At 37.5% G+C, this 22020-nt stretch overlaps 1 protein-coding gene across 1 annotated transcript in view; it reads left to right on the top strand.

Annotated features, from left to right (window-relative positions):
- Window positions 1-22020, top strand: part of vipr2 (vasoactive intestinal peptide receptor 2) — a 192215-nt gene that overhangs the window by 66034 nt on the left and 104161 nt on the right. The window contains exon 3 of the mRNA XM_028804135.2: window positions 19419-19526. Within this exon, the coding sequence (XP_028659968.1) occupies window positions 19419-19526 (108 nt within the window). The remainder of the gene's footprint in view (window positions 1-19418; window positions 19527-22020) is intronic.

The following is a 22020-nucleotide window of genomic DNA, read 5'->3' on the forward strand; positions in this document are numbered from 1 at the left end:
AAAAAAAGGTTGTAGAAACTATCCATTTTCAAAACTAATTTTTTCAAAAATCCCAGGAAGCCACAAGTGCAAGCCATGTACCGTTACTTTAAAGGTGCCAGTCCCTCATGGGACACATTTACAGATACACACTGAAACCCTGCCCAATTCACAGAATGAGCGGGCATTTCAGATAACAGAAGCAAAAGCTATCACCGTGACTGATCCTGATATTGAATCTTCATGTGTTTTTCATGTGAGGTTTGAAGTTTAACACCTGTGTGCATGTATTTGTTGGTCAATACAAAGGGAAGACAAAGCATACTTAAATAATTATGACATTTAAAATATAAAGTCTACCAATTTTACATTTGCAAGTCTTTGTTATTGCTGTCACCTGAAGTCTTCTTCTTTAAAGTGTTTTGTCTACTCTCTACATTTGTTAATATGTTCTTCATTCAATTTTATTGTTTGACAGAAGGACATTCCTTAAGTAATGTGAACTGTAAATTATATAATCTATCATAATTCTGAGAAATAGGAAATTCTGTGGATGCATATGCCTCTAGAAAGTATGAAGTGCTTCATAAAGTCAAAAACCTGGATCAATAAAATTTAACCTGACATCACATTACTTTCATCACCTAAAGCTACAGGGGACATGAGAAAAGTTTATCCATAAATTCCCTTTGTTGTTCATGACAATGAAATCAAAGAGTGCCTTACTAGATATCTCTTCACCTTATATATCCTCATGACACAGAAGAGGAAAGAGAGCATTAAAAAATGGGCCAGGAGATTATCGCCTATCTCACCGCACTGAAGTCTTTGAGATGCATCAACATCTCTCCCCAGACAGTTTCATGTGCATTTGTGTATTTCTGCTTAATTTTGGTATGTTGCAGAGAAACCACACCAATATTCATGTGAGATTTCCTTCTTAAACTCCAGCTTCTTCCCACATTTCAAAGATATATCAATTAAATTGAGTTTTTAAAATTTGTTTAAATTTGTCCAGTGTGCGTATGAGCATGACCTGAGTGGGACATTTGTCTTAAGAAGATTTGCTTCCTGTCATGGTTAATTCCTGTGCCCATTGTTTGTATAATAAGCACTGGTTCCTTTTACAGACATAAACCAGGCATTTAAAGTTCTCAAAGGAATAATGTTGATCCAGCAGAATTATTTTATTTAAACAGTGAATCATGTACTTGAGGGTGCTAATGGAAATTTCAGAGAGGCATGTTCAAGGCTCAAAACAGTGAACCTGTTCTTCATACAAAATGAATCTTGAATAAACTAAAATTATTGCTTTTATTAAATTGAAGTAATATTGCTCCCAAAATGTATATATTATCGCCTGTTCCCCTCATTCACTGATAAAGAGTCCTGTCTTCAGGTCAAAAGCTTGATTTCATGTGAATGTGTTTCCTTTGTGTGCACTGCTTTGATTTGCTGAAAGTGTTTATTTAATGATATTTTAGCAAAAAATGCATGTGTTTTGCCAATTGTGAGCATACAACTGGATGACGTGACATGTGAATTATGTGACATGTGTCACATGAGATTTTTTCATTGATGTTTAACATTGTGTGCTGTGGCCCAACTTGGTTACATTGCACATTCTATCTATCTATCTATCTATCTATCTATCTATCTATCTATCTATCTATCTATCTATCTATCTATCTATCTATCTATCTATCTATCTATCTATCTATCTATCTGTCTGTCTGTCTGTCTGTCTGTCTGTCAAAGCCTTTTATAACCTTATATGTCAAAATCATTTTAATAATCAGCTGCTTAGTTATAATTCTTACTCCTGTTTTTGAACCAATTATAGAGTAGTAAATTAATGATTTGAATAACCCAACATAAAGGTGTTAGAAAAGCCATTTTTGATTGAAACAAATGAATGAGCCTGCTTTTCAATATCCTATAAATTAAGAAATTTTGCAACCTTTCTAAGCTAGAGAAATATGTTTTAAATAATGCATAAAGTTTATACAGAAAGATAACATCTCTGTCCAGTGTTAACACCCCGGAAATCACAGATGGATTTAAACAGAAACATGAGTTATAAGTTTTGAGTTATAAGTTCTATACTATTACTTTGCTGGTTGCAGAATTAAACACCACTAAAAGGTCTCTTGTTGTGATCTAAAAGACAGTTTCCATTCATCTATTGTTATACATCATAAAAGAAGTGAATTACTAACATGAGCAAAGAAATTGTATTTACTATACCGTGATTGATAAATACAAGATAGTGTCCTCAACATACAAGTTAAAATTAATATGATGTTTCTGAACTGCATCATAGAAAGAGAGAAAAGAAAAAAAGAGAGATACCATGTCTAACTGCTGACAGGAATAAAGGTGTATTAATGTCAGACTTCTGAACATATTGACTAACTGTATTAAAAGCTGTGTTTATATCATATTGATGATAGGGTTTCTTACATTAAATAAAATTAGAATATCATTTGCACCATGAGTTAAGGCTGTTTCTGTGTTGTGAAAGCCAGACTCAAATGTCTGATGAATATTTTTTTTAATTTAGTAAAGTGTAGTAGTGATATTGTCACATGTACAGAGTAATGTATATTTCTTACTTGCCAACTACAACATGCAATAAATCGCCATTCTCCAGTGCTATGATAAACAGACATTTAGTAAAATAAACAATTTAATTATAATTAATTAAAAACACAAACTACAGTACAGAGGGAATACAGGTGTTTATTTTATATAAATACAGGAGTTTGAAAAAAAAAAAAATATATATATATATATATATATATATATATATATATATATATATATATATAGGGCGGCACGGTGGCGCAGTGGGTAGCGCTGCTGCCTCGCAGTTGGGTGATCTGGGGACCTGGGTTCGCTTCCCGGGTCCTCCCTGCATGGAGTTTGCATGTTCTCCCCGTGTCTGCGTGGGTTTCCTCCGGGCGCTCCGGTTTCCTCCCACAGTCCAAAGACATGCAGGTTAGGTGGATTGGCGATTCTAAATTGGCCCTAGTGTGTGCTTGGTGTGTGGGTGTGTTTGTGTGTTTCCTGTGGTGGGTTGGCACCCTGCCCAGGATTGGTTCCCTGCCTTGTGCCCTGTGTTGGCTGGGATTGGCTCCAGCGGACCCCCGTGACCCTGTGTTCGGATTCAGCGGGTTGGAAAATGGATGGATGGATGGATATATATATATATATATATATATATATATATATATATATATATATATAGGGCGGCACGGTGGCGCAGTGGGTAGCGCTGCTGCCTCGCAGTTGGGTGATCTGGGGACCTGGGTTCGCTTCCCGGGTCCTCCCTGCGTGGAGTTTGCATGTTCTCCCCGTGTCTGCGTGGGTTTCCTCCGGGCGCTCCGGTTTCCTCCCACAGTCCAAAGACATGCAGGTTAGGTGGATTGGCGATTCTAAATTGGCCCTAGTGTGTGCTTGGTGTGTGGGTGTGTTTGTGTGTGTCCTGCGGTGGGTTGGCACCCTGCCCAGGATTGGTTCCTGCCTTGTGCCCTGTGTTGGCTGGGATTGGCTCCAGCAGACCCCCGTGACCCTGTGTTCGGATTCAGCGGGTTGGAAAATGGATGGATGGATGGATGGATATATATATATATATATATATATATACTGCAACTGCCCGATGGAAACACTTCTGGGTCATATGGAAGCCCCATAAATTGGGGAGTGTATCTCCCCACAGCACCCCATTGTGGCACCCACGGACCCCGGCAGGGCTGTGCTGCCGGTCTACAACTCCGGCATTCCTTGCTGGTTCCCGAATGGGCACCAATATGGGGGGCTGCTGCCACCTATAATCTGGGGGAAATAAATATCCCTCTGCGACAGTCCTTCTGTATCCTCTTCTTTAATCCCGGCCAGGGAAGGTACTGCAATAATGTCTGGCCAGGACACCTGTCCATTTGCCTGGGCCCTACCATCCGGGTAGGGAATCTTCTCCAGCTGGGATGCCCATCCATCCCTTAGGTCAGCCTTGTTCAGATGCGATCTCCTTCCCTCTCTTGGCTGGAATGCCTTCTTGTGCTTGCTGGGCCTCCCGTATAAATATATATATATATATATATATATATATATATATATATATATATATATATATATACTGTATATACTGTGTATATATATATATATATATATATATATATATATATATATATATATATATATATATATATATATAAAACCCTTACCCTATCCCTGAGTTATTTAAAGTGGTCATTATTAGTTATTGTCAAAGTAGTAAGATATCTTACTACTTTGAGAATAACTAATAATGACCACTTTAAAAAACACAGGGATAATGCTATTGATTAAAGATAAATTAACAATGTCTTAGAAGAAAACATTGTGAAATTCAGTAGTATTCTGGGCTTTACACAGGCTAATTTACTTTGCAAAATAGACAGCATGATGAAAATACAAGGAACAATCATGTCAATAAAATCAAACTTCAAACAAACTTTTGTTACTTCTCTGCTTCTTGACTGATCAATTTTTACACCATTCCAGACGTTTAAGGATCTCAATAGAATAAGACCAGTTTTTGTCACCATGAAGAAAGACATCCCCAGTTAAAGTTTAAAAAAATGTGTAAAAAATATATACTTTTCTCACAGCAAGTGTAGTACCCAATGAGCATAAAATCGCTATCTCAAGGACTACATGGTGATCATCATTTGTTATAATCTCTGATGAGCTCTTTGATTGTTTCCTTTGATGCTCAATGTTAAAGAAACCTGCCAGTAGCTACTGAAGGGCTGGTTGGCTATATCTGTGTTTCTGGTTTTATACTGGCATTGCCTGACACTAATAGCATTTGTAGAAGCATTGCCATGTGCCCACTGAAGTTATGTGAGAACGTCAGCTGTCAGGATTTCCATTTTATCAAGAAATTTAATTAGCATGCATTGTTAAAACGTCTTATCTTCTTGACAGCCATTTTTTTGCACTGAACTGTGATTATATGATGAAGTCAAGTAATGTCATTTTTCATTCAGGTGTGAGACAATTGAAGGAACTACAAGGTATGCTACCATGCATTTTAATATTTATACAAAGCGACTTTTAAAAATCACTATACACACAATAAATTGGAATTATTTAAATGTACAAACGCTTAAAGGACACATCTTAAAAATAGTACAGTAAAGTTATTAGCAAGATACAGTGAAAAACAGAAGTCTAACAAAATCACACTTTGTTGACTGGTGATTAAATCTGTGTGGATTTACAGATTCAGGAGTAAACCAGAAGGCTAGAAAATCTATGAAGTCCAAAGATGCTTTATGAAATTGTGAGTGTCTCCAAAAGTCAATTTTCATGGTCAGCTAAGGGGTGCCTCCTCTGTTATGTCTGCCCTCGTCTACCTGTCTTCAGGACTTGGGATGTACACATGGGTGGGGGCTGGCAGGATAATAGTTTACAAGCTTTAGTAAGTGAAAACAAAAATTAAAAAACACTTTGTCATCAGCCTGGTTGTATGCAGCTTCTTATCAAAAATGTGGTTTTGTGCTATATTTATAGCTGAAAATGACCTACGCATAGTTGTCAGGCAGAATTAGCAGAATCAGGGCATCATATCAAATTGTGGGAGACAGAAGCCTCTGGGCATTTGGTAGGCTAATGTCATTAGTATGTGAAAGACATGCAAGAGGAGACAATAAAATTACAAAGTACACTGTGGCCAAGTGGGAAAATGGCATCCCCACACTCCAGTGACAAATGGGGCTTCTTGGCAGTTCCCCCTGTTTGTGTGAACTTTTCCTCCAGTTACTACAGTTTTCCTACTGCAGCTCTAAAGATGTGAGTGTTCAGGTAAGTGATGATTCAAAATGGACCTTCTGTGAGTGTTTCTATGAAGGTGTGTGTGGAACGCATAGAACTGCTCAGTCATTTCTTATCACAATCTAAATAGGGAAAATCACAGATTCAGAATTATAAGATTTCACACTTGTCAGATTTTGTTTGATTGTTTAATATGATTAAACCTTAGACCTTTGGAATGTGTTGATTACTTGTATCCTTAAATTTTAATGTTTTATAACTTACACTATTTATATTTACATTGGTGCTCTCAGGATACTCTGTTTTCCATCTCACAAATGTACATTTAACAAGAATCATCATAATCTTAATTATGTTAACAAGGTACAAATATACATGTAATAAGAATTATCTATAAGCAAATTAATAAAGTGCAGCTATTTAGGTGTAAAGTGATTAGAATTGCACATACTTACTTAGCTACAATTTCACAGTACAGGATGTCTGTCATTGGCACAGTATGTTGCAAAGAGTGTCACTCATTGTCTGATGAGATGTCTGCTAGACCAGCTCAGTACCACTCTGCACTCAGAGAACAATACTACCTTCACTGTGATGCAACCAGTTATAGAGTCTGATGGGTGAGTCTAGAAATGACCTCACATGAAGCCCCTTGGAGTAAACCAGTTGCCTCAGTCTTTTACTAAATGTTCTCCTCTGTTTAGCTAAAACCTTATACAGGGGGTGAAAGTCATTGCCCATGATAATAAGCAGCTTTTTGAGTGACTTCAGTTCTACCACTTTTTCCAGTGAGTCCTGCCTGACGCCCAGGACTGAAGTAGCCAATTTAACCAGTTTATTTACAGTAGTTAGTTGGAATTGCTTGCACAGATGCTATTTACCCAAAACTTTAAAATTAGAAAATTAAACTGGCCACCTCAGACTGGTAGAAAACAGCGTAGAGGGTTTTGCATCAAATGATCTCAAACTCCTCAGTTTCCATTCTGAAAACTCAAGCAACTCTGACTCTACTTGTTTATAGCTGCTGTGTTGGTACTCTACTCAAGACTGTCATTCAGATCCAACCAGGAATACTTATATTTCCTTATTACCTTCTCATCTTCACATCAATGAGAGTTATTAATACTGAGCGGCAGCTGATTCAGTTTGATTCAGCATTCAACTAACCCTTCCCTAGTGTTCTGTATTCATTTTCCTGCCAACTGTTAATAAACCAATTATGACAGTGTTATCTGAAAATGTCTGCAGATAACTTGATTCAATATTGCACCTAAAGTCTGAGGTGTATAGAGTAAACAGGAAGGGAAACAGTGCAGTTCCTTATTGAAATCCTGTGGCACTCATGACCTTGTCAGATACACAGTTTATAACCCATACAAACTGTGGTCTACCAGTTAGATTCTCCATTATCCAGGACACTGTGGTAACATCATCCCACATTGACTGTAGCTTATTCCCAAGCATTTTAGGATGTGTGGTGTTGAATTTGTTAGTTAAGTCTTAAACACGATATCCAACCGTACCCTGCTGCCCTGTTTTCCAGATGGGAGCAGGCTCCATTAAGTATAAAGACGACAGCATTGTCCAACCCTGTGTGGACCTGGTATGTAAACTGCAGGGGATCCATAGCTATTTTGACCAGATGTTGCTGCCGAGCCTGTACTATTGTGTGTGGCTGTAAGAAACAAGTTGGCATGGAGTGACCTTGCAGTGGAAAAACAGAGTCAGGAAATGGCTAAATATGTAGATATATTACACTTTGAAAATCTTTCTCTAAGTAAATAATTAAAAACTAATAAAATAACTAATGCCCCTATAGTCATTAGTAACTTAAATACTGTATTATGTTAAGCTGACATTTAATAAGTCTAACCTGACCATAGGTTATCTTTTTGGCAGTACCACCAAGATTGCTAATATTCAGCTGCTTGCTAGGATTGGTAAACATACACAGCAAATATTTAAAAGAAAGTGAACTACGGTAAATAAAAATAAATAGATTTGATTTTGAAATAAATTTTGCGTGATTATGACTTGCATTAGTCATGAGTTTTGAGCAAGTCTACCAAATAAAATGATTATCAAATGTTTAGTTAGATGGTAAATGGAAGATCTGAAAAGTGCTTGGATTTTACATTTGAATGTAGAGCAATCCTCTTGAGCTTTTCAGGAACTCATAAACACTGCTGGCCATTAAAATTGTAACACTAGGAAAACACGTCAGGTCATGGTAGAGTGTTAAACTGATTATAAGCGCAGCACATAAGCAAATGCAAATGATGTGTGTGAGTTATGCTCCCTGGACTTTCCCAAAGTGGGTATAAAAGGAACCTGCAAAAGAAACCTCATTGAGCGATTGCTAACAGTTAGGGTACTTTTAGGGACCAAGTATGCCCCATAGAAGAAGATGCCTGCCACAGAAGATGCAGGAAGGCAGATTATACAGTGACAAGAGTATGACATCAATGAATAGAAGAGACATTCCCACCAAAGTTAGGGATCTGGCGTGCTCTGATGAACAAACGAACAGGAGGACAGACATCATGTGCACTTGAAAGTGATGAATCAAACATCCACATCACAGATCCTAACCCAACAGCTGGAGGTCTGTCACACATCAATGGGTATCTCCACTATCGTTCTATGTTGTTTGCAGCGCAGGGCCTTCTTACTCGTTGTCCATTACTTTGGATACCCTTGACTCTTGATCACAGGTGCCTGCAACAGCTGTAGTACCAAGAACACCACCAATGGCAGGATGATGGGCACTGTATTGTGTTTTTGGACAAACCCTGTTTCAATTTACTGCACTATGATAGATTACTGATTCACTTATGGAGATACCTCTGTGAAAGGTTCCTGGAGGCATACATTTTGTGGTATTATATGGGTCCAGCACCAGGTGTTATGGTGTGAAGGGTCATTGGTTTTCACTCCTGTCTCGCTTCTTGCTGGTACCTTGACCAGCTACTGATGCATCACAGAGGTATTGGTGACTGAGATGGTATCCTATCTGCAGAGGTTCCCCTACTGCCATATGCCATTCATGGATGACCACCATTTGTAACTTCTTCACTGGCCTGCACATTCATTGGATTTTTCCCCCTTGTCTAGGATATGTCAGACTATAACTGGCATGTCAGAAACCAACAGCTGTTCCACAGGTGGGCTTTGGGTTCATATAGAGACTGTATGGTATGCATTTCCGCAAATACACGTTCAGCATCTCTAGCTGTCCAGACAGACCACGTACAAGCAGTTATTTTCGCCCATGCTAGATACACCAAATACTAATTATTATGTGATTCTTATGCATGACTGAGCTGTTCTTCTAATCATGTATGCCATATATCGTAAGTAATCTGCCATATAACTGTCATTTTGATGTCTCATGTCTTTCCTTGTGTTGCAACTTTATTGGGCAGCAGTGTAATTATAAGAAATTACCATAATGTCTTGTTCAGGTTTGGCTCCTGCCTTGTACCAAATGCAGCCTAGGATAGGCTCCAGCCCTAGAGGATAGGAGAATGCTGTGTTATATTACCATAGTATGGATTAGAGTTTTATTTGACAACAAAAAGACAAGTTTATGCTCTTGTCATATAGTATGCAAAAGCAAATGTAATGATGCGATAGCTCTTTGCGTAGTTTTAATTATAACAAAGAGCAGGCAGTTTCAAAAGTTGTGTTAATGTAATTCCAATGTAACAATATGACTTGCTGCTATCAAAACTGATGCCATGTGTCAGGCAGACTTATCAGTATAATGTATGATAATTTGTGCAAAGTTTTGTAGAACATATTTGAATTAAACAATTAAAACACATCACAGTGTTTCTAAGAAAGCCCGATGGTATAGTGGTCACCTATGGTCACTTTGCTTCCATACGGATCTTGCGTTTGAATCAATTGCCTGATTGCTATCTATTGGGGTTTTCCCATTCTTCTTTTATGGTCAGTTTTAGTTTCACATTGTGTTCAATTAATTGGTAATTCTAAATTGCCTTCTTGTGAGTGGACCCTGCAACGGACTGTCACCCCTTTGCAGGAATAGTTCAAAGCTTTGCCCCCAAATTTGCCTGGATTATCTTTGGCCCCTCTGAATTGGATTTAGTGGGTTTCAGACCTAGAACTTGAATTAGAGCACGTCTTGTCAGGTATAATCAGGCATACAATATGCATAGAAAGCATTTTAACAACCAATTAGATGGACAGGGAAGTTTAAATTGTAACAAAAGCAACTTTAAATGGAGCAGAAGCAATTCAGATTAAGTAAAGGCAAAAAATGTGTCTAAAGCTCTCAGATGACCTAATTAGTTTGAATAATAGCCACATTAAAATACATAGCAAGGCTAACTAATCTCTGCCCCTCCATAACAGACCACTTAAATAGATAAATAAAACTAAATAATAGTGACTGATCTCATCAGAGGTAAACACAACAACTTTCAAACAACTTTGGAAAGGCTAATCACTTGCTACAAAGTGGCAAAGCTGTTTTTATCAGTCATACAGCCCTATGATTCTCAGATGAGATGACTTGCATTTGAAGTGTGTGTATTCTGCTTGTGTTCAATCAACTTCAGGGATTTCCAAACTCCAGACCCATGCAGTCTGTATTATAAGTGGTGCTAAAGTGCCCTAAATATGTGTCAGTGCATGTGTGCCTATGTGTTGGCTCAGTAATACACAGGATTATTACTCAGAATTGTTTAGTGACTTGTGCCCACTTCAACACTGCTACTTCTCGCAGCCTTGTGTTGGAAACTGTGGATCAGAAGTAGGAGAGATGTGTTCTGTTTAGCATGTAGCATTAGTAGTAATGGTAGTAGTGTTGTTGATTGTTCAGAGTACCGTGAAATTCTTACTTGTGTATCCGACCAACATGCAACATGTTGCCTCTTTTCCGTGCCATGGTAAACAAATCTCTAATGAATCAATTACTGTATATATCCAGCAGCGCATCATACTATCAAGCTCATAGTAAGCTACAATCAATTATTAACAGGACATTTTAACAAAATATGGGATAATGCATTACATGAAACAGTGGAGTGCAAGGTTTCTCAAGTAAAATGAAACTCCATAGTAAAAAAGTTGCAGACCAAGGACAGCAGGCAAAAGCTACTCAGTGTACATTCAATGTACATTCTCCTCAATTTATCTTCTACACATTTTAGTCTTGCTGAGGCTCATACTTGTAACATGTTGAGCACACCTGGCGAGACTTCCCTTTGTTCACTTTAAGTCTACATGTCGTCTTGGAGAAATCCTGCTGTATGCACAATAGCCAAGTGATACACATTTTCCAGAATGTCAGTGGGCACCTTTGTTAGACAACTTTAACTGTAAATGGCTTTGCTCCTACTAGAGCAGTGGTTCTCCAAGTGTTTTGAGTCGAGAACCCTTGACAATGACTTTGCGAGATATGAGAGACCTGAGAGGCAGTAGTGCTGATTGGCTCTTTTCTTGTTATTTGCACCTCACTGCTAAACTGCCAGCTTCCTTATCAGTTGCCAAGACTTTAATGGCTGTGTTAGTGACAATGATACAGTGTTAGTACACAGAGCGTTCAAATTTATCAGGTTGACGGGATGTAAACTATCAATGCAGCTGCAGGCTCACTGTGCCACTGGCCTCAAACATTTTGTTCTTTGCTGGGAAGTATAGTCAATAACAAGCATGAATATTGAGCTCATTTCACAGCTTGTTTGTTTAATTCCTAAGGTGCCTGTTAAACAATGACGTAACATCTTGTTCAGTTCTGGCAGAGGAGATTTTATTTTTTACCTACAATGTGTTGCTTTTAAAGTCAGGCTTGTTAAGTCTTTCAGCTGTTAGTCAAAAAGCGCACTATTATGTTATGATTGACAAAATGATTAATATGTTTCAGAATCATTCAAACTATTTAGGTCTGTGGAGTTTAGCCACTGGAATATGGTAAACAGAAAGGACTATAAAACACCAAGAGTGTAAATATGATAAAATGGGAAACAGCTTTTAAACTTTCTGTAAATAAAAACTATAACTGAGAAATGTGAAGCCTCTTCTGTAAAAATTTGGATTTAAGGTAAAAATTAACAAGGGGGCTGTAAACACAGGTGTTCTGGTTTCCTTACTAATAAAAGCTCTTAATCTCGCCATCTGCTCTGTGTAGTTGTCATAAAATGGAAGCTTTTTAATTGGAAAGATTTTTATTATACAGAGTTTCCCACTGTTTTTCATTACTGATTTTAAAATACTATACAGAGTGATATTTGTACTAGTTTAATAACACTTCCAGTAATTTTTAAATAAAATAAAAAATAATGTTATTAACATTTATACATTAAGCAGCGTGATTTTTCTGCTTCTTTTTGTCACTCTTAAGAAAAATCAAGCAAGATAGATAGATAGATAGATAGATAGATAGATAGATAGATAGATAGATAGATAGATAGATAGATAGATAGATAGATAGATAGATAGATAGATAGATAGTGTCACACACGTGTGCATGTGAGGCAGCTAAAGGGCTTGAATCAGGGCAATTCCGAACCAGACCATGATGTGGCAGAGTGCACAGGAAATTCCACCTGGCCCTGTTGACATCACTTCCAGGTCTGAACCTATAGATAAAGACCTTTCTGGAGATCATGTCCGGGCCTGTACCTATGGTTGAAGACTCTTCCGGTCCCGGCTCCTTTGACGTCACTTCCTATACTGACCTTTAAAAGCCTCCACCTTTACCCTATTCCCTCAGTTCTGTTTTGGACTGTGGTTTGTGCATATCAGTGCTATAATTTGTTTTGCAATTTAGCAGACAGGAAAACAATATACGGGTGGATGCCCCAAACCTTGCTATGGCTCTTGTGCGAGTTTGTGACAATAGATAGATAGATAGATAGATAGATAGATAGATAGATAGATAGATAGATAGATAGATAGATAGATAGATAGATAGATAGATAGAAAAAATAGATAGATAGATAGATAGATAGATAGATAGATAGATAGATAGATAGATAGATAGATAGATAGATAGATAGATAGATAGATAGTGTCATAATATGTCACATTTTGTTGAATTTCCTAATGTGTTTTACACAATAAAGCTTACAGATTTATAAAGACTTTCTTACCATGAGTGGTGGGAGCTTCTACTTAGTGACACTGGGATCAAAACACATGGCCAGTGCGGAGTGGTAATGAATAAGCAAGACTTGCTTCCTTGAGAGTCTAAGAGCCTAATAGGTGCAACTCCAAAGTGAGAACTAATTACACATTTTTGGAGAGCCACTTGCTACCTTGCTATCTGAACATATTACCATTCAAGGCTCTCTGAAAGTGGGCATGCTTTTAGCTTTCCAGAATGGCATGAGGGATTTTTGTAATACAATAAAATGAAAGATACTGGTCCCTGCAGAACTGTAGTCATTTTGTGTGGATTAATCAAATGGGAAACTCATTTGATAACTCGGTATGATATACATTTCTTTTAGTGCTGAGGTCTTTTTATCTTGCTGGTGTACAGTGCACATAACACCATGCTACTGTGCTCTTGACATTTTTCTTTTATATCTCTTACTTATTATACACAGATAAAAAATAAAACATAAAATTAGATTAATTTGCAATGTATTTTATCCTTAAGAAAAATAAACAAAAATTCTTAAGTACAATAAGTCCTTTACAATGATGCCATGGCTAGCAGAGCTAACTCACATTTGGAGCTTTCAGAGTTCACATCCCTCCTCAGGCACTCTTTGTGCTGTGCAGTGTTTTCACATTCTCTCTGCTTTCTTCCACAACACAAAGACATGCAGGTTATGTTATGAGTACCAGTAAGCCCTGCAGTTGGCCAGCAGCCTGTCCATTGGGGGTTTCTACCTTGCTCCTAGTACTGCTTGGCCCACTTTCACCATTGACATGATTAAGTGAGTTTAATAATAGATGGATAGAAAAAAGGATGTGTACAGAGAATAAATATATAAAGGAATGAATGCTTACTTAGTTAAGTGAGTTTCATAACAGATGTATGGATTTTTGCCAAGTTTTTAAAATGTTCATTATAACTAATCTTATATGATTTTGCAGCATATTAAAAATGCACTTAAATACACCTAAAAATGTAATCCTTTATGGAAGTGTTTTGGTTATCTTTTGAAAAGTAACTGCATTATCAGACTGAAACTAGCTCGGTAAAGCAGTTACTAACTACAGAGATGCTTCCTACTTAGCAAACCACAAACAGGCAGGAAATGGCAGCTTATTCTTCTCATCTTTAAGTTCACAGCTGTCCTAAATCACTTCCTTATTGTAAAAGTCATTACTATAGCCAACACCAGTACAACACCAAACTCTGGTAAATATTTTGAATCTCTCTTAGTTATTGCTGAATAGTATATATGTCGACCAAAAAGTACGCCTTATGATTTATTATGTCTGTATCACACATCATCACGTTAGAACTCTGCGTGCATTGCTTCAAGTTGGAAATGTGTCATGTCCAGCATCCTGTGACAGCCGCAAGGATGTATTAGGTCAGTTGGAGGTTAAGGAAATGCTTGGGAGGTGAATTTTGCTGTGTTATTCAAAAAGGAGTTTTGGGGTGGGTGTGAAATTCATATTTTGTTATTTTTTTTAAATAAACCCAAGAAAATATTATACAAGTTACACTTCATGGTCTTGTGGGTTTCACAGATGAACATCTTAGATAAGAGTACTCCTGGTAAAACCAGGTGAACAAAAAGTTAATAAATAATACTACAGTAGTATGTTAAGTGCCTTTTCATGACCTTGCAATGAACAAATGAGGCTCAGCGAATGAATGAATTGAAGAATGAACAGATAGCTGTAAACTATTTAAAATGGAAAAGGGGCATGCAGTCAGTGTAGCTGTTGTACAGCTGTGCTGTGATCTGTTCAACTTCTAGCTTGGTGACTGCCTGTCTCCATGGGTTTTTGTCCAGGGTCTTGCGTTTTTCTCTAGTGTAACAAAACAAGTAAGTAAGGGTATTTGGTAACTCTAAAAATGAATGAGTGTGGCTGTGTGTGTGTGTGTGTGTGTGTGATGGTACCCAATGATAGACTCCTGCCTTTTCCATGGTTAGTTCCTGCCTTGTGCCTGAAGATGCTAGGACAAACCTCAGTCTGAATTTGATTAAACAGATTAAAAAATGGATGTGCTTTTGTGCTTTTTTTGTTTCCGAAAGGACTAATGGACTGAGCAGAGCTGAAAGCTGGCAGCAGTTCATCCCCCAAATCAACAGGTGGCAGTATTCCTCGCCAGTGTTCCCAGTTGGATACCCACAGGGCTGCTTGGGAATTGGAGTCTGGAAGTACAGCCCTGTAGGGATCCTTGGGCAACCATAAAGGGCTCTGGTGGGGGAAGTCATCCCAGGTTTCCAGATGACCTGGAAGTGCTTCCAACAAGTCACGATGTGCCACAGGAAGTACTCCTGGGTCCTGCTTAAAAGGAACCTGCTGCCACACCTAAATGAGTTAGAGTTGGGTGGCAGCGGGTGACACTCACGGAAGGAGAGAGAGAAGTAATGATAATTAAAAGTATATATTTGGTTGTGTTTATTGTCTGAATAGAACTGTGTGGATTAAAAATATTTATATTTAAACCTGGAGATGTGTTGGGTCTTGTATATCTGGGGTTTGAGGGTTCAGTGGCGCCACCAACTGTTCACAAAATATATAATATATAATACATATTTCTGAATTTCCCCAAGGGATTAATAAAGTTAAAAGTTCCTGTATTCTAACAGTCCTGAACATATAGAGCACATAAATATAATTTCAGTAATGTGATAGTAAACAAGAAGATATAGATGGTCCTCCCTTCTCTTACTTTAGCCAGAAGAATTAATATCATAAAAATGAATATCCTTTCAATGGCTTCTACATATTTTTCAGAGCATCCTAATATTTATCAATAAATCATTTACTTAGAAGTTAGCCTCAATTGTAACATATTCTTTCCAGAATTCAAAACAGCCAACATTCTAAAGAAATCTAAAGCTGAGTGTGGCATGGAACTACCTAATCAGTTCTATTGCTAAATTGAAAATATTCATATAATACGATATTGAAAATTGGCAGAAATCCATAAAAACATGCTTGGTTAGCAGTGGAAAGGAATTTCTGCTCAAAATCCTTTTAGCTTTACTCTCTGCTCCAGGCACTGTCCATTTACCAACAATCCAGTGTTTGACCATTTATTAAAGATACGGAATGTAGGACACATTTTAAGGTAGATGCAAGATAATCACTTATTTCAACCTTCTTTATTGCATTCAGTTTTTAATGTATGGAAATCACTGGTTATCCTGACATTTAGGTGTCCATCCATTCATCTTTTAATCCTGCTTTTCCAGGGCAGGGTCACAGTGCAGCTGGAGGCTATCCCAGCAAGCATAGGGCACAAGGCAGAACAAAGGATGGATGGGGCATTAGTCTATCGCAGGGCAAACACACTCACACACAAGCACACAAATCACCTAACCTGCATGAATTTGGACTGTGGCAGAAAACCTCAGAGTGACATGGGGATAGGAGGCAAACTCCATGCAGGGGGCACCCTAGATGTGATCCCCAGCCTCCTTATTGTAAGGAAGAAGCACTACCAGTGCACCACCATACCTTTTCCTTAGATACTTTAGATTCTGTATCTTTATATTGATTATGTACTTGTGTAATTTAAAACTGTTATACCGCAAATTTAATATTCCAGTGACACATATTTTCTGTCTTATGTAAAGTAGAAATTTTGTCTAAGGCAACCTATCCAACTTGCTTCATCCTTCCACTATATATAGTGTGCAAATTATCCTATAAAAATCAGGTGTTCCATCAGTGATCCAGCATTGTCTGAACAATGTTGAATATACAATAAGTTAGCTACAGAAAATGCATTTACTTAGGATAGCATCATATTGTTATACACACTCTGTAAATCCAAAAACCACACTACCTTGTAATTCTGACCAGCATCACACAAAGCAGCTACTTTTGTAACGCATGCGTACCCTTTCTTTCCCATGAATTCTGACTCTTTTTAAAGCATGTGCCTATCCAAGATTCCTTTTGTCAGCTCCTGCACATTCCTGTTGATTGCTGGGAATTGAAGTCCTCTTGGGAGAATTGCATTTACAGGCTTATTTTTTGAAAAATAGTAAACTGCAACATTGCGCTCTTGGAGCCTAACGGGACCAATGAGTTGACTTTCCCATTTTTACAGGCAAAGGAAATACTTTCAAAACAAGAAATATGAACTGGGAAAAGGATGTAATTACCCTCATGCTGTTCCTGACTCTGTTGGCATCACAGTATTAGCAATCAATGTCATTCTCATCACTAAAATGATGCCCCTTATGAGATAGCTCTAACGCCTGCTTGGAGATCCAATTTATCCTTTTCTTCAAATTCTCCAGATTTAACGGATGCGGTCTTCCTCCTTCCTCACCAGTTAGAATACTTCCATTTATACATCTCTACATGTCACAAACCTAGTAAATAGCACTGAGGGATGCATAACATCATAACATGATTTTTAAATTTATTTTCAGGGACCCCAACAATTTTGATTTTCACTCTTTAAGGAAATTCGCTGGTTTAATAACCCGTACTTCACATGTTACCAATATCTATTCCTGAGGTTACACTGACTAGTGTGGATGAAGATGCAGACAGCACCTTCAGAGTATGTCAACAAAGTGATATCTTGATAAAAATCTCAGGAAAAGAAAGTAAAGCAAGCATTCAAAAAATACATTCTAGTTCATAATGCACCAAAGCAGGCCATCATTCATTTAAAATAATTCAATATTAATATATATTTTGTCTAAAATTGTCCATAATGTACCTGGGGCAGTTCTAACCTGTGAGGTCTTTCACCACTAGGCCACATATTTTGAGAAAGTTCTATGTTTAGACTATTTTGGGCAAAGAAGTTTGTCTATCTCTTGGATAGCCTTCTGTTTAAAACCATTCCTACTGATGTATCAGCAATATTTAATACCTGATGATATAGAATATTATACTGTACATTGTGATAGTTCAGCCCAGACGCAAACAGGCAGACACAGAATGTCTTGAAAAACACACACGTTTATTTACAGTTCCTGCACACAACACAGTGCCCATGCACCAAACACCCTTAACAAGTCCGTCTCTCCCGTCTGGACTTCTCCTTCTGCCGCCTTTGCTCCTCTCCTCCCAAGCTGTCTTCTTCCACACGACTCCAGCTTGTCTACTCAAGGGAGGTGGTCACTTTTATAGCCACCTGGATGTGCTCTAGGTGCTCTGTGATGGTCTTCTGGCAGCACTTCCTGGTGTGGCGGAAGTGCCGCATGAGCACCTGGAAACACTCCGGGTGTCCCTGGAATTCCTTCCGGCAGCACTTCCGGGTGTGGCGGAAGTGCTGACATCCAGGGCTCTACAATCCTCTGGGCGCCCCCCGTGGTGGCCACGGGCCCCAATAGGGTTGCGCTTCTATGCTCGGTTCCCGTGGCCCCCATACAGACCAGGGCGGCTGCCCTCTCGTGGTCCAGGGGAGGTATAGTCCCTCTCCTGGTCCTTCTAGGCATCCCAGCCGGGCATAACCCCCGGCCATCCGCTACGACATTCAAATAATTGTTTTCCTCAACTGATGACTCCTATTGCACCTTTTATAGCTGACTGGAAAAGTAATGTTCAGTATTTTCTCAAATTGGAAAAAATACAGTTGTTCTTATGCAGATTTCTTCAGAATTTTTTTCAGAATTTGACAATAATTCATGAGTGTAATTGTAACGTAAGCATGCTGTTTTATTTTATATGAAGAATAGCTTCATTCTGTTGTCATATGAGATGGGATTGAATGTTGTGTTTCATGGATTTCTTTAGAATGGATTATTGTATTTGCTAAGTTTTTTTTGTTATTGCATTTTGTTCTTAATATAATATAAATAATAGAATAATATATTAATAATTATAAGTATATTAATTTATATTAATAATGAATAATTATATTAATCATATTATTTATTATAATATAAATAATAAATACACACATAATGCTGCATTTGAATTCTGGGTTGGGAACTGCCTGTTGGGAGTTTGCATATCTACCTGTGTCTGGCTTGGTTTTCCCTTTGGATACTCGACTTATCCTCCCACTTGACAATACATGCACACTATGGTCATTGATAACTCATTTGGTCCATGGTGTGTGTGCCAACATGCTGTGTGATGGCCTGGTGCCCTCTTCAGGGCTGGGTAGTCCTGCTAGTGCTGCTAGGATAGGTTAAAACTGACAAATGAGAATTGGATTGAGTAGGCTTGGTAAAAAAAAATGAATGATTGAATAAATATTACAGTTATATTAACATCACAAGAGCAATAACTATACACTATACATATTCATTTACATACACAAATCTTCTCAGATACACTTAATTCAATTCAAGGTTGCCAGGGCCATAGCCAACACAAGCACCTGGTGCAAGTCAGGAAACCAACTTCAAATAGGGTACCTGTTCACTGCATAAGGCTAATATATTCCTAAATATTCAAGGTCACTCAATGTATTGTTATGAAAATGGTGCTTTGCTTTTTCTATAGTAATCTTTACTTTTATGTTTTAATTCCAGGGTGCGAGGGAAAGTGGGATAACCTTACCTGCTGGAAACCAGCTGTTATTGGAGAAACAGTTACTGTCCCTTGCCCAAAAATGTTTGGCAACTTTTTCAGCAAACCAGGTATATTTGAAAAAAAGTCTACTCTTTTCGCGTTTCAAAGCATTTGCAAGTAGAACAATCATGACTAATGAAGCATTATGTTTTAGATGATTGCTGTGTGCTTGATTGCATTTTACAAGATGGAATGAATGCTAGGAAGACTAGAATGAAGAAAGTCAAAATCTGGTTGACATAGCTAAACATTCCTGCCTGGCTACAGACTTCATGTAATCGATAGATAGTCTTTTTTAATCCCAAGAGGATATTTAGCTTTTTAGAGAAGCTCAAGAAATGCAACTAACCAAAAACAACAACCCCCTCAAATATACGTAAACAATAACAGAAAAAGAAGAAAACCTCTGCCTTGGCTAATGATAAGAGAGCAGTCACAGTAAGGCACTATAAATGTGTGTTGTCGTATTGGAGCCGAGTAGTAAAAGTACTCAGTGCTAGTGTGTCACAGAGGGGATGCACACCATTGTTCATGATGGTACTGTACATGCTAACATTACAACAATCATATGGAAGTCAGTTGTTGCTGATGCCAAAATCATTCACCCATTCTTATGTTTTGTTTCATGGCCAAAAGCAGGTCAAAATAATAGACAGAGAATCAGTAGACTGTCAGAGTGATTTCCACAAATCCAATATGGACAAATATAGGAATGTGCTGTGCTATGCTTGATCTGTCTGGCATCGGGTTCTGAATTGGCATCTGTCCCTGGCTGTAGTTTTTATTTTTATGCTTTTGTACTTATTTTGTAATTATTTTATTTTTTCATAAATTAAATTGTCTGTATCCATTTCTTTTCTATTTATTTTTATTGATTACTTCCTTATTTAGTAATAGTTTTGCAATGATCTTCATCTTGTTTTGTAACTGTTCTGTTTTAGTCCCTCCTCTTTTTGTTGAGCCTAAGGGGGAAGTCCTCCTAATACTGAAGGTGGGCTGCCACGTAAGCCCCTATTTATGGCATTTGCTATCCCCATTTAACTGTGGGGAATTAAATTCCAGCCATGTGTGTTTTTAGCTTCCTTCACTGAGGTTTTATATTTTTTAGCTGTAGTTAAACATAAAGCTTGGGGCAACTGATCTAAAACTGAAGTACTGAGAATTGTTATATTAGCTCATTTCATTTAAATTGTTCTAGATTCTATGGCACTTAATTTCTTCTGTGGCTTTGAAACCTGTAGAACTTAGCTTCACTTTCATTTTTTACTCTTGTTTTAACTTGAGAATTTTAATTTTATGTTACCATCATATTTTGGACTTATCACAATGCCATCTTGTTTTTTTTTGTGGGCACTGCCAATTAATATATTTGTTACTATAGCACTGGTGTCTATTGTTGAGGACACACATCAAGAAGTTGTGTCACATGAGGTCATCATTGTGATGCTTCTTAAGATAAGTAGAACTCAGCATCCAAGTTTGTAGATAAAATCTTTTTATTTTGTTCTTTTTGATTTGGCTAACAGCTTGTGCATTGGGCTTTGTTACATGGGAGTTTGATTCCTAGCTTTGATCCTTTGTCTTATCTACATTTGCCCTTTTGGAAGAATGAGAATAACACTATTTTAATTATTGCTATTTGACCTTTAGCTAGTATTTTGTTTAAGAGATTTACTTTTTTTCCTTTCAATGAATACTTGATGATGCCTTTTTTTGTGAAGTTTGCTTTTATTAAGACTTTCACTTATTTTTTTAAATAAATTTGTTTTCATAAATTAGTTAGCTATTCAGGGATTGCAGTTCTTTTTTTCACTCTGAGAACAAATCAAAACTTTACACCGAGGCGTATGTTGCATCAACACAGTTATGGTTTCAAATTTTGGACACCCTGTAGCTAAAAGATCCACTTTCTGCAATAATTTTCTTTACATTTTTAGCACCGAAGGCCTGAAATTGTGATCACAAGGTAGGTTTCTGAAGCATAGATATTAATTATCACTGTTAGGTAAGTGGGGCCCAAGTCACTATAGGTTTTAATTGTAAGAATGTAAAATTGTGAAATTGGCTTACTTGCATGTAAATTTAAAAAGAGGAGTTTAATGGCCATAATTCCCAGTCTTAATAATGATCTGTACAACTGACAAGAAAATTTAAGCAGTCTATGAGTAAAACTTTAAACTAAACTCTGTTTGAAATGAATACACAAATTAACTTTTCTCTGTTCTATGTGGTCTGAAACTAACTTAATCAACCCATATTTTCTAGGTGGAAACAGCATTATTTAGATGACTAATATTATTAATAAAGAACAGATCACAGCTTAAGATAACACATAGATATTTTGCTAATGCATCCTGAGTTTACCATGAATAGCATTTTGTTTCTGTTTGCAGAATTTCCACTCACTGAGAAGATAAGTTCAAAAAGGTGCAGGCCTCAGAAACACACAAAAGCCATAGTTGCTTTCACCACAGGTTTACATCAAAAGAGTCACCGATTAAAGCAGCATAACCCCAAATGGGCAAGCTTACAAACTGCACAAGACAAATGTTAGTGCAAAGA

Source organism: Erpetoichthys calabaricus, chromosome 6 (genome assembly GCF_900747795.2).
Source record: "Erpetoichthys calabaricus chromosome 6, fErpCal1.3, whole genome shotgun sequence".
Classification (NCBI taxonomy): domain Eukaryota; kingdom Metazoa; phylum Chordata; class Cladistia; order Polypteriformes; family Polypteridae; genus Erpetoichthys; species Erpetoichthys calabaricus.